Source organism: Coregonus lavaretus (genome assembly GCF_964263955.1).
Source record: "Coregonus lavaretus genome assembly, chromosome: 3".
Classification (NCBI taxonomy): Eukaryota; Metazoa; Chordata; class Actinopteri; order Salmoniformes; family Salmonidae; genus Coregonus; species Coregonus lavaretus.
Genome location: NC_139990.1, coordinates 12,811,893 through 12,825,630, shown reverse-complemented (window position 1 = coordinate 12,825,630; position 13,738 = coordinate 12,811,893). Strand labels below are relative to the sequence as shown.

Below are 13,738 nucleotides of genomic sequence, written 5' to 3'. Positions count from 1 at the left end.
GCAAAAGACATGTGGGAGACTCCACAAACATATGGAAGAAGGTACTCTGGTCAGATGAGACTAAAATGTAGCTTTTGGGCCATCAAGGAAAACGCTATGTCTGGCGCAAACCCAACACCTCTCATCACCCCGAGAACACCATCCCCACAGTGAAGCATGGTGGTGGCAGCATCATGCTATGGGGGTGTTTTTCATCGGCAGGGACTGGGAAACTGGTCAGAATTGAAGGAATGATGGATGGCACTAAATACAGGGAAATTCTTGTTTCAGTTTTCCAGAGATTTGAGACTGGGACGGAGGTTCACCTTCCAGCAGGACAATGACCCTAAGCATACTGCTAAAGCAACACTCGAGTGGTTTAAGGGGAAACATTTAAATGTCTTGGAATGGCCTAGTCAAATCAAATCAAATCAAATCAAATCAAATTAAATTTTATTGGTCACATGCGCCGAATACAACAGGTGCAGACATTACAGTGAAATGCTTACTTACAGCCCTTAACCAACAGTGCATTTATTTTAAACAAAAAAGTAAGAATAAAACAACAACAAAAAAGTGTTGAGAAAAAAAGAGCAGAAGTGAAATAAAGTGACAGTAGGGAGGCTATATATACAGTAAAATAAAGTGACAGTAGGGAGGCTATATATACAGGGGGGTACCGTTGCATAGTCAATGTGCGGGGGCACCGGCTAGTTGAGGTAGTTGAGGTAATATGTACATGTGGGTAGAGTTAAAGTGACTATGCATAAATACTTAACAGAGTAGCAGCAGCGTAAAAAGGATGGGGTGGGGGGGCAGTGCAAATAGTCCGGGTAGCCATGATTAGCTGTTCAGGAGTCTGAACCAAGAGCCAAGACCTCAATCCAATTGAGAATCTGTGGTATGACTTAAAGATTGCTGTACACCAGCGGAACCCATTCAACTTGAAGGAGCTGGAGCAGTTTTGCCTTGAAGAATGGGAAAAAATCCCAGTGGCTAGATGTGCCAAGCATATAGAGACATAGCATATAGAGGGGGGGGGGGGGGGGTGAATAGTTATGCACGCTCAAGTTTTCAGTTTTTTTGTCTTATTTCTTGTTTGTTTCACAAAAACAAATATTGTGCATCTTCAGAGTGGTAGGCATGTTGTGTAAATCAAATGATACAACCCCCCAAAAAATCCATTTTAATTCCAGGTTGTAAGGCAACAAAATAGGAAAAATGCCAAGGGGGGTGAATACTTTCGCAAGCCACTGTACTTTCTGAGGCCTGCATATAGACAATATCACCATAATCCAGCACTGATAAAAAAGTGCTTTGAACAAGATGCTTTCTGACTAACATTGAAAAGCAAGATTTGTTCCTAAAATAGAAACCGAATTTCAACTTCAGTTTCTTGGTCGTTATCAATGTGCTGTTTAAAATTCAGCTTTTCATCTAACCAAATCCCAAGATACTTATAGGAGGTGACGCTATCAATTTGCTGGCCTTTTATAGTTAAAATCTGCAAGTGACTTCATCAGTTTACTTTCAGGGAAGAGAAAACCATACATTTTGTTTTCCTTGCATTAATCACAAGTTTCAATTCAAAAAGCTGCCTTTGAATAACATCAAAAGCCAACTGTAAGTCCTAAAAAGCCTTCTCAATATTAGATGCGCTAGAATAAATGTGTCATCAGCATACAGATGGAGATTTGCAGAGTCAACAGTCTTCCCTATATAATTTATATACAGTGTAAAAAGGATCAGACCTAAAATTGAGCCCTGGGGAACTCCTTTTGTAAGCCTTTCGAAACTCAGATTTCATACCCTCCTGTGCTACACACTGTTCTGTCAGAAAGGTAGTTTTGGAACCAATCCAATGCATGAACACTTAAACCAATATTTTTTAGTCTACTGCATGTATCAGAATAGTTTATTCTCCACTGTGTAGTTTTAAAATGTATAAGGGACATGTTGAGAAAGAGAGACGACAGGGAGGTGAGGTGAAAGAGAGAGGGATAGGAAAAGGTCAATCTGTCAGTCAGTAAAACAATTTAATGTGGCAATACAACTCAAGTAACAAACAATTCAGAGGACCATACACACATCATCATCACACCCCCTGCTCCTCTTCACCCCTGTCTCTGCTTGTGTCTGGGGTGAGCCTTACAGAACACAAATAGACATCCCCGCCGTACCACAAAGAAGCAGTCTTTACATCGCCGTTTCAGAGCGCTCTTGGTTTTCATCCCTGCAGTGGGCTGGTGGCAGGCCAGGTGCTGACATTGGCCCAGTAGGGAGCCCTGATCCTGGGGAGAAGATCCAGGAGAGGAGGCCAGGGGCTGGATGGGTCTACCCAGCGTCAGGAGCACTCTGGCTGGGTAGGATGTGAGTGAGGAGAGGCAGCGGGAGATGGTGGTGGTAGTGCTTGGGTAGGTTCGGCTGAGGGTGATCTGGGTTAGATGGCAGGTTAGGGAGCTGACGAGGCGGTACAACAGGAGTGGAGCCATGGTGTCACAAACACCTGCCTGGAGAGAGAGAGAACATATATGTTGGTTGTTTTAGGACGCATCTCAATAATTTTAAACTTGCTTTGAGTTGTGGTTCCTCGGACTGTGCCCTTCCCATTCCTCCATGATCACTTGATCTGACAGAACACGACAGGTGAAAGCAATATGATGGAAACCTATCTAGGCATTTCAGCTACCAGTGGTGCTGGAGGACAGGCAATCAAAACAATGCAGATAAAAAATATAATGTACAGTGTCTATTAACCTTTGCTTATCCTGGAGAATATACATTTTTGTATGATCTAGCCCCTAGAGATCATATCAGATTCTAGCTAGCTATACCGTGCATGATTCATGCCCAGACGCGATCATCTTTAAACTGCCCGATTAGGCAAATGTAAAGTACCAGTACTTGATCAGATTAACTTTCTGAATGTAACAGAATATGCACCAACCTTTCAGCTATAAGAACGGGTTAGAGCGGGGAATAAACCCCTGAAATGCACCGTTTAATCAAAACAACACTGCCGATGAAGGATTTCTCTAGCACAGAGCTATTGCTGTTTCCTGGCTGTGGCGTCCGCGCTGGGTCCTAGAGCGCAATAATTCGAGGTTTCTGTGCCCGCGCTAAACAGACTTTCTCGCTTTAATTTCAACAGTAACGCGTTGCTCAATTGATAAACTACCACATCTTTACAATAATCCACTCCTTATTTTGATAATTATGTTACTGTTGGTTGCAAACGATTCGTGAATATTCTTTGAAATTCACAGCACTAGGACGGACGTTTTTGGAGGTCAGATAATCGCCCTCTTCTTTGCAAAGCATCCTGGGTACAGAGTCCATTATCAACATGGCGGCCGCTGTGCAACGGATTCTGTCCTTAAGTAGAAATGCTAAAGTGCTTGTATCACCTTTGAAGACATCGGTGGTTTCTGTACAGCGTTACAGTCTAGAAGTGTCGACCACTGGAGAGCAAATTACACACACCGGACAGGTAAGGCTCAAACGTTAGGCTTGTTGGCTTCCCCGGAAATATGTAATTTTGCTACTAACTAACTAGTAAGCTAACGGTACTCACTAGCACCACTAGCTAACTTTTGGCATAGTGTCAGATGCTGGTGTTATCAATTAGGATTTGCACCCTTGGTCTTAGCTAGTTGCTCACCCACTTCAGTAGTGGGGTGGTTAGGCGTTTATTCACAGTCGGTAGGCATTGCCACTTCGGTCAAGACAAAGCTAGTCAGAGCAAAGGCAGATTACGCAAAGGCAGATTACAATTTAGCTGACTAGCTGGAGTGTCATTGTACATAACTAGCTGTATGCTATTTTATTAATGGTTGGGATGAAACTTCACTGGGATCATGTAATGTATGTAAATGTGATCACTTACCTCCTAACTACAGTACCTACAGTGCCTTGCAAAATTATTCATATCCCTTGGATTTGTTCAGATTGTATTGTGACAAAGTGATTAAAATTGATTTCATTGTGTTTTTTTTTGTCAACAATCTACTCAAAATACTGTAATGTCAAAGTGGAAGACAAATTCTAACATTAATATAAATTTGATTACTTATGCAACGACTATATTTTAGTTTTCAGCCAATTTGTTTAGGCAAGCCTCAAATTTGACTTAACAAATTACATAATATGAAATAGTAGTAGTAGTAATAATAATAGGGGTTGACATTATTTTTTTAAATGACTAACCCTTCCTCTGTCCCCCATACATACAACATCTGTAAGGGCAAGCAAAGTTTCAACTACAAAGACCAGGGAGCTTTTTGAAAGCCTCATAAAAAAGGGCAGTGATTGGTAGATGGGTAACAATAACAAATCAGTCATTGAATAACTATTTTTAAGCATGGTCAAGTTAATAATTATCCTGTGGATTATTTATTAAACCACCCAGACACATCAAAGATAGTCTTCTTTCTTAACTGAGCTGCAGGACAGGAATGAAACTGCTCAGAGATGTTATCATGAGGCCATTGGTGATTTTAGAACATCTACAGAGTTCAATGGCTGTGATGGGTTGAACTGAGGATGGATCAACAACATTGTAGTGACTCCACAATAATGACTTAAATGACAGTGAAAAGACGAATCCAAAACATGGATCTTGTATGCAACAAGACAATGAAGTAATAAACACTACACTGGAGTTGCTTACCAAGAAGACAGTGAATGTTCCTGAGTGGCCAATTTACAGTTTTGACTTAAATCTGCTTGAAAATCTATGGCAAGACTTGAAATTGCTGTCTAGCCATGATCCCCAAAGTCTTAACAGAGTTTTCAAGACTTTTGGAAAGAATAATGGGCTAATATTGCACAATCCAGGTGTGTAAAGCTCTTAGAGAATTACCCAAGAAGACGTACAGCTGTAATTAATGCCAAAGGTGTTTATAACATGTATTGACTCAGGGAGCTGAATACTTATGCAACAACTTTATGTTATTTAATTTATATACATGTATTGACTCAGGGAGCTGAATACTTATGCAATGACTATTTAGGTTATTTAATTTATATACATAAAAAAAATGTATTACATTTTCTTCCACTTTGACAGGGTATTTAGTGTAGATTGTTGAAAAAAATGAGAATTAAATCCATTGGAATCCTACTTTGTAACACAAAATGTGAAGAAATCCAAGTGGTATGAATACTTTTGCAAGGCACTGTATATCATAATCCCAGCTATATCTGATTGTACTAGCTATGTTCCTAATCAGTGTCTGTCTGCGTGTTGTTTCAGGTGTATGATGAAAATGATCCCAGGCGGGCCAGGTTCGTGGGCAGACAGAAAGAGGTAAAACTACATCCAATCTGAAAGGGCATCAGTAGCAGCCATGGGACTTCAATGTAGAAGTTGAATCCAATGGCTAAGGGGGCCGTTGATTCATATGACAACCTGTTGAAATACGGCCTAAAGCCGGGTATTGATAGATTTACAATGCATATCTTGAGCAGTCCACTGAGAGGACTACAACACAGAGTGGATTACAATGCTGTGTGTTTCCAGGTGAACAAGAATTTTGCCATCAAGCTGGTGGCTGAGGAGCCGATCAGTGGCATCGAAGCCAGAGTGGTGTCATGTGACGGGGGTGGGGGAGCACTAGGCCACCCCAAAGTCTACATCAACCTGGTAATGATTTCTTTAGGATACACTAGTTCGTCTATATGACCCTGAAGTGTACACTGGCTAGTGTATGTGTACACAAGTTGTTATACATGTCACTGTAGTGTACACTAGCTTCGAGTGGTGTCAAGTGATGAGGGTGGAGGAGCCTGGGCCACCCAAAAATCTATATCAACCTAGTAATGCTCATAAGCTCTGACCACATTATAGACATGAGCGCGCATAGTGATATTGTTTTCAATTTTTCCATCTTAAGTCCAATTCACATGACTCATGCAAGAACGGCATTGTGCCAAGCAAGCCATTGTTTTTCAATTGAGGCGTGCTTTTGTAGTCAGTGCCACTGCTCTGAGTTCAAGCAAATGTAACTTTAACCTCACGCTGTGCCTGATCTCGTGGCTTGCGCGAATCAAGTGAACAGGCCTTTACATCAGGTAGAGTTCCAATGTTTCAGCTTCACACTACATAGTGAATTGGTCTATTTGATGTGGCGTTCCACCGTGCTAATGTCTGCTGTTTTCTTTCTGTGTTTCTCCAGGATAAAGAAACTAAAGTGGGCACATGCGGCTACTGTGGATTGCAGTTCAAGCAGACCCATCATCATTGAGACTTGTTCTCAGTCCCTCTCACTCTGTGTAGTGTTATTCTGGTTAATAAATTATATCTACTGTTCTCCTCTCTCTGTATGAATTCCTATGAGTGGGGGGTATATGCATATGGAAGCTTCGACAGTTGGTAAATGCATAGTCTTGGCACTCAGACCCAAATCAAGGTTCCCAAGAGAGACTAGTAAATGCCACAATGGTGATTGCAATGAGTTGGATGTCTGGACCCTGCAGAAAAAAATTATCTGAGAATTTTTCAATTTTACAGTTCTCCATCCCACTGCCAGAGGGCAGCATTGGCTGACTTGTCAAAAGTGCTCATGCAATAATAAATAATTCAGTGAAACAACAAGGTGCAAGACAGACAGGGTGTTGTGGTTACTGTAGAAGCTGTGATGTGGTTAGTTTTGACAAGGCATTAAAGAGTTATTCTGTGTGTGTGTGGCAAAAACCGAGTGGCTTATTATAGTTATTCTGTGCAAGTGGCACTTCCAGTGCTGGTATCTTAATTTTTCTTTACATTTTAGTCATTTAGCAGACGCTCTTATCCAGAGCGACTTACAGTTAGTGAGTGCATACATTATTTTTAATTTTTTTCATACTGGCCACCCGTGGGAATCGAACCCACAACCCTGGCATTGCAAACGCCATGCTCTACCAACTGAGCTACATCCCTGCCGACCATTCCCTCCCCTACCCTGGACGACGCTGGGCCAATTGTGCGCCACCCCATGGGTCTTTAGACATATCCACCAACATAGCAAAACATAAGCTGCAGCTGGCCCAGAACAGAGCGGCACATCTTGCTCTTCATTGTAATCAGAGGGCTAATATTAATACTATGCATGCCAGTCTCTCTTGGCTGAGTTGAGGAAAGACTGACTGCGTCACTTCTTGTTTTTGTAAGAAACGTGTTGGAAATTCCAAATTGTTTGCATAGTCAAAACACTTACCCCACCAGACATGCCACCAGGGGTCTTTTCACAGTCCCCAGGTTCAGAAAAAATTCAAGTAAACATAAAGTATTATACAGAACCATGAGTGCATGGAACTCCCTTCCATCTTATATAGTGCAAGTGAACAGCAAACTAGGTTTCAAAAAACAAATAAAGCAACACCACAGCACAAAGCCTCTTCCCCATGTGACCTACTTGTGTGTATGTACTGACATGTATGTGTAACTGATAGATGCACACACACACTACTTTTGAATGTATGTAAATTGTGAAGTCTTTTGTCTGTAATGTATTTTACGTTATGTCGGACCCCAGTAAGAATAGCTGTCGCCATTGGCGTTGGCTAATAAATCAAATAAAAATAATATCGGTACATAATTACTGTTTTATTCCAGCATTGTTCATACATGCATAACAAGGCATGATACAAGATAGTCACCTTTGGGTGGTGTAAATAACATCTAAAATGTGTTTTAATGTTGGTTAACTATCAATACGGTTAATTAATCTGAAAAAGATTGAAATAGTAATCTTTGAACACTTCTTAAGCAATAGTTGAAATGGGGGTAGACCTCATATGAAGGCCCTCTTCACAGGGACCAGGTATATCCTTATAGGACTTCTGCATTCATCCAGCCCTCCACTCCCCCCTCCCTCCCAGGGGCAGACTGGGGCAAAAGTTCAGCCCTGGCATTTCAGCCACACCAGCCCACATCACCCCTTGACTTATTCTACATTTTTCCGTGTTACAGCCTGAATTCAAAATTGATTAAATCGATTTTTTTTCTCTCACCCATCTACACACAATACCCCTTAATGACAAAGTGAAACCACATTTTTGCAAATTTATTGAAAATGAAATACAGCAATATCTAATTTACATAAGTATTCACACCCCTGAGTCAATACATGTTAGAACCACCTTTGGCAGCGATTACAGCTGTGAGTCTTTCTGGGTAAGTCTCTTAAGAGCTTTGTACACCTGGATTGTACAATATTTTCACATTATTCTTAAAAAAAATATTCAAGCTTGGTTGTTGATCATTGCTAGACAGCCATTTTCAAGTCTTGCAATAGATTTTCTAGCAGATTTAAGTCAAAACTGTAACTAGGCCACTCAGGACATTCAATTCAACTCCAGTGTATATGGCCTTGTGTTTTAGGTTATTGTCCTGCTGAATGGTGAATTTGTCTCCCAGTATCTGTTGGAAAGCAGACTGCACCAGGTTTTCCTCTAGGATTTTGACTGTGCTTAGCTCTATTCCGTTTATTTTAATAAATTAAAAAACTCCCTAGTCCTTGCCGATGACGAGCATACCCATAACATGATGCAGCCACCACCATACTTGAAAATATGCGGAGTGGTACTTAGTGATGTGTTGAGTTGGATTTGCCCCAAACAAACTCTTTGTATTCAGGACATAAAGTTAATGTCTTTGCCACATTTTTTGCAGTTTTACTTTAGTGCCTTATTGCAAACCGGATGCATGTTTTGGAATATTTTTTATTCTGTACAGGCGTCCTTCTTTTCACTCTGTCAATTAGGTTAGTATTGTGGAGTAACTACAATGTTGATCCATCCTCAGTTTTCTCCTATCACAGCCATTAAACTCTGTAACTGTTTTAAAGTCACCATTGGCCTAATGGTGAAATCCCTGAGTGTTTTCCTTCCTCTCTGGCAACTGAGTTAGGAAGGACACCTATCTCTTTGTAGTGTCTGGGTGTATTGATACACCATCCAAAGCGTAATTAATAACTTCACCATGCTCAAAGGGAAATTCAATATCTGCTTATTTTTTTACCATCTACAAATAAGTGCCCTTCTTTGCGAGGCAATGGAAAACCTCCCTGGTCTTTGTGGTTGAATTTGTGTTTGAAATTCACTGTGCGACTGAGGGACCTTATAGATAATTGTATGTGTGGGGTACAGAGATGAGGTAGTCATTAAAAAATAATGTTAAACACTATTAATGCGCGCAGATTGAGTCCATGCAACTTCGTATGCGAGTTGTTAAGCACATCTTTACTCCTTAACTTATTTAGGCTTACCATAACAAAGTGGTTGAATACTTATTGACTCAAGACATTTCAGCTTTTAAATTGTTATATGTACAAATTTTGAAAAACATAATTCCGCTTTGACATTATGGGGTATTGTGTGTAGGACAGCTTTCACCTGGATCCACCTGGTCAGTCTATGTCATGGAAAGAGCAGGTGTTCATAATGTTTGGTACACTCAAAATATCAATAAACTGACAGTACGTCTCTCTCTCTCTCGCTCTCGCTCTCGCTCTCGCTCTCGCTCTCGCTCTCTCTCTCTCGCTCTCTCTCTCCCTACGTCCACTACACTTGACTGCTGCAGCAGCTGAGATGTCTGTGCTGCTAAGCCAAGCATCACTGGGACCAGCAACCTCCTAGGGTAACACTATTATTTAAGGGGCCATAATAAACTATTTACAGTGCATTCAGAAGGTATTCAGAACCCTTGATTTTTCCACGTTTTGTTATTTTACAGCCTTATTCTAAAATGAATTAAATAGTTTTTTTCCCCTCATCAATTTACACACAATACCCCATAATGACAAAGCGAAAAACTGTTTTTTAGAAATATTTGCAAATGTATAAAAAATTAACAACAAAAGTAATTTATTTACATAAGTATTCAGACCCTTTGCTATGAGACTCGAAATTGAGCCCATGTGCATCCTGTTTCCATTGATCATCCTTGAGATGTTTCTACAACTTTATTGGAGTCCACCTGTGGTAAATTCAATTGATTGGACATGATTTGGAAAGGCACACACCTGTCTATATAAGGTCCCACAGTTGACAGTGCATGTCTGAGCAAAAACCAAGCCATGAGGTCGAAGGAATTGTACATAGAGCTCTGAGACAGGATTGTGTCGAGGCACAGATCTGGGGAAGGGTACCAAAACATTTCTGCAGCATTGAAGGTCCCCAAGAACACAGTGGCTTCCATCATTCTTAAATGGAAGAAGTTTGGAACCACCAAGACTCTTCCTAGAGCTGGCCGCTCGGCCAAACTGAGCAATTGGGGGAGGAGGGCGTTGGTCAGAGAGGTGACCAAGAACCCGATGGTCACCCTGACAGAGCTTAAGAGTTCCTCTGTGGAGATGGGAGAACCTTCCAGAAGGACAACCATCTCTGCAGCACTCCACCAATCAGGAATTTATGATAGAGTGGCCAGACGGAAGCTACTCCTCAGTAAAAGGCACATGACAGCCTGCTTAGAGTTTGCCAAAAGGCACCTAAAGGACTCTCAGACAATGAGAAACAAGATTCCTAGGTCTGATGAAACCAAGATTGAACTCTTTGGCCTGATTGCCAAGTGTCACAGGGACTGGGAGACTAGTCAGGATCGAGTGACAGATGAACGGAGCAAAATACAGAGAGATCCTTGATGAAAACCTGCTCCAGAGTGCTCAGGACCTCAGACTGGGGCGAAGCTTCACCTTCCAACAGGACAACGACCCTAAGCACACAGCCAAGACAATGCAGGGGTGGCTTTGGGACAAGTCTCTGAATGTCTTTGAGTGGCCCAGCCAGAGCCCGGACTTGAACCCGATCTAACAATTCTGGAGAGACCTGAAAATAGCTGTGCAGCGAAGCTCCCCATCCAACCTGAGGATCTGCAGAGAAGAATGGGAGAAACTCCCCAAATACAGGTGTGCCATGCTTGTAGCGTCATACCCAAGAAGACTCGAGGCTGTAATCGCTGCCAAAGGTGCTTCAACAAAGTACTGAGTAAAGGGTCTGAATACTTATGTAAATGTGATATTTCCATTTTTTATTTTTAATAAAATTGCAAACATTTCTAAAATCCAGTTTTTTCTTTGTCATTATGGGGTATTGTGTGTCGATTGACGATGAAAAAAACAACACATTTAATCAATTTTAGAATAAGGCTGTAATGTAACAAAATGTGGAAAAAGTGAAGGGGTCTGAATACTTTCCGAATGCACTGTATAAGGTAGTTGTGAATTAATAAACACATATATTAGACAAATAAGAAAATCACTGAATGAATGCCTTATAGATGAGCATTGGCTTATTTAATACCTACATATTTCAAATTAGTGCATTTGAAGTGTTCCCCCTGCCCACTTTAGATAAGTGTTTAAATATTAGGCTACATATAATTCAATTTCAGAAAACAGAGAGAGAGACTGCCAGTTCCTTAATGTTTTGGCTGTAGCTAATGGCTACATTAAGGAACTGGCGGTCTCTCTCTCTCCCTCCCTCTCTGTTTTCTTCTATTGAATTCAATGTACAACCTTCTGTGTTTGTCAAAGAACGATGCCGGGACTAGTGTATGTGGATGCGGATAGATCTCCAGCGTTGTGCTTCGTTTGATAGTGCCGTGCGCCCGTATGCGTACCTTTCTGCCAAGAAGTGACGGGCCTTTCAGCGAATGAAATAAATGGGAGATAGGCGGGAATTTCCAGCCTTCAGTGCTGTGGCTATGTAATGTAATACGACACCAGAGTCACTTTTTACTACAGCTCATAAACTCACTTGCTGGGCTGAAGAGACTGAGATTCAGAAGCGAATAAATATTAATAAAACAAAATACACAGACAGTCCTTGAATTGACCTTTATTGTAATACATGATGACTTGTGTTTAGCAAAAAGCACTGTATACATGTCTAGTAGATGGCTATTGCCTTACCTATGTGTTATAAAAGCCAATCTAACAGTTTGTTAGGCTATATTGCAAGTACCGTAGTGTCTAAATGTTCCCCCGAATCCCCCTTACCTAATTAGCCTACCATAGCAGGTATGAAATATGTTTCATACAATATACAGCCAAAATATTAGGCCTAACTGGCAGTAGTAGGCTAGATGATCTGTGTCAGTGTGCGTGCGTGTGTCTTTCTCTGTTTTCTTCCTACCTCGACTACACCACAGCAGATGATTTGTAATTTCTCACAGACACAGCACTCGGACTAGCAGAACCAGAACTTTTAGCAAATAAGTCGGTTAATTTCATACATTTAGCAGCGTCGGCCTCAAGCCCTTTTTTGGTCTCTCTAACTTTTTCGGATTTTCCCTTCCGTGTAGTGCATCCCAGCCGCAGAAGTGACTCCGTATGCAAGAATTTGTTCTGTGTTGTCTTAGGAATTTAAAATTCTCTGTGTTGGTCTTGCCGACCCCCATTGTCACACCTCTGAGAAGCAGAGGTTACATTATGTAGGTCTGATATATGATTGGAGGTTAACTTTACAGTAATACTATTGGTCAACAACTCAGGTTTTGAATCCAAACAACTCAGATGCTTATAAAAGGGTCTAAGATGAAAAGTTCAGTCTCTTATTTGTTCCTGACCTGTTATGCTGAGAGACTCTTTCTTTCTAACTCCACCCCATGGGCTTTTGGGGCGTGGCCTTTCAGGCTATGGGTTCTCTCTCTCTCTCTGACCATGCTTAGAAAAATGCCTTGTAAAGCTTGTTAATGCCTTGTAACTTAAACTTTAGGCCTTGTATGTGAATCCACTCGTTTTACATTTATATATTTTTTTACATTTTACAAAGTAATTAAATACACTTAGAATCCATTCTCAGACATTTCTTCATTGCCTATTACTGTAACTCGACCATAGTCTCTTGCATATTGCTAATCATCTTTATGGATTCAGATAAAAATGTTAATAGGCTAATTGCTTAGTCTTATTACGAGTTGCATGTGAGGTATTTATTATATCATACATGATAATATTACTGTCCATTACATCCGTTTTTCTGTTTTGACTGAGTGACAGACAGTGTCAGAGCGGGTCTTACTGTCTTCGATGATGCGCATTTGACTTTGAATGGGAATTTGCGCCACCTCAGCTCAGCCGGCCCATCTTGGTAGGGGAGCCGGCCGTTGCCCACTGGTCAGCCAAATGCTCAATATAGATGACAACAGAGAAATAGTGCAAAAGTCATTTTTAAAAAGGCTCATGGACCACCGGCCATGTCCAGTATTTTTAAAATATATATTTATTTTGTTTTGTCAATTTTGACCAGCCCACACTAATAAAATATGGTGCGGCCTTTCTGGCATTTGCCAGAATTGCCAGACGGCCAATCCGCCCATGCTCACCCAGCCTGTAAGTCAGCTGCCCTCTACCACCTCTGGAAGACGTCAGGGGAGCTCCAGTCTGATAGGGAACAGCCGTGTGGAACAATACATGTTTAAAGAAGATCATATATATATTTCAGCAGCCTTATTCTCCATAGACCTGTGCATGCCAAATTGGCCCAGGGAGGGTGTAGTAGGGCTGGGCTACAGATACAGACAGTGCTAGAGCTATCCTGTCCTGTCCCGGGCTGGCGATGCAAGCAGCCATTGGAACAGCGTTTTCCACACCATGGCGCTCAGGTTGGGAGGAGAGCATCCAAGCTGATATAATTGGTCCTGGTGACACAGGAAGAGAGGGTTTGATGCTATGGTAAGAGGGTAAGACTCATTCATAGTCAGACCAGGGATGGGTGATTGAAAGACAGAATAGGAGGCCATTGTTAGAAAGGATGTTCGGTCAGGGTTAGGGAGTTG

The 13,738-nt window shown here is 41.3% G+C and overlaps 1 protein-coding gene and 1 long non-coding RNA gene across 2 annotated transcripts; one reads left to right on the top strand and one right to left on the bottom strand.

The window, feature by feature from the left end:
• Positions 1-1,996: 1,996 nt before the first annotated feature.
• Positions 1,997-3,049, bottom strand: LOC311112558. The gene is made up of 2 exons (XR_014610882.1): positions 2,927-3,049; positions 1,997-2,489 (listed from the first exon to the last, which is right to left on the bottom strand). It is a non-coding gene; the product is annotated as an uncharacterized lncRNA (long non-coding RNA).
• Positions 3,050-3,307: 258 nt separating this feature from the next.
• Positions 3,308-6,289, top strand: ndufs6 (NADH:ubiquinone oxidoreductase subunit S6). The gene is made up of 4 exons (XM_084155323.1): positions 3,308-3,469; positions 5,234-5,287; positions 5,501-5,623; positions 6,156-6,289. Exons 1-4 carry the CDS (start codon positions 3,326-3,328, stop codon positions 6,222-6,224), a joined length of 390 nt encoding a protein of 129 aa, XP_084011449.1. The 5' UTR covers positions 3,308-3,325; the 3' UTR covers positions 6,225-6,289.
• Positions 6,290-13,738: the final 7,449 nt, after the last annotated feature.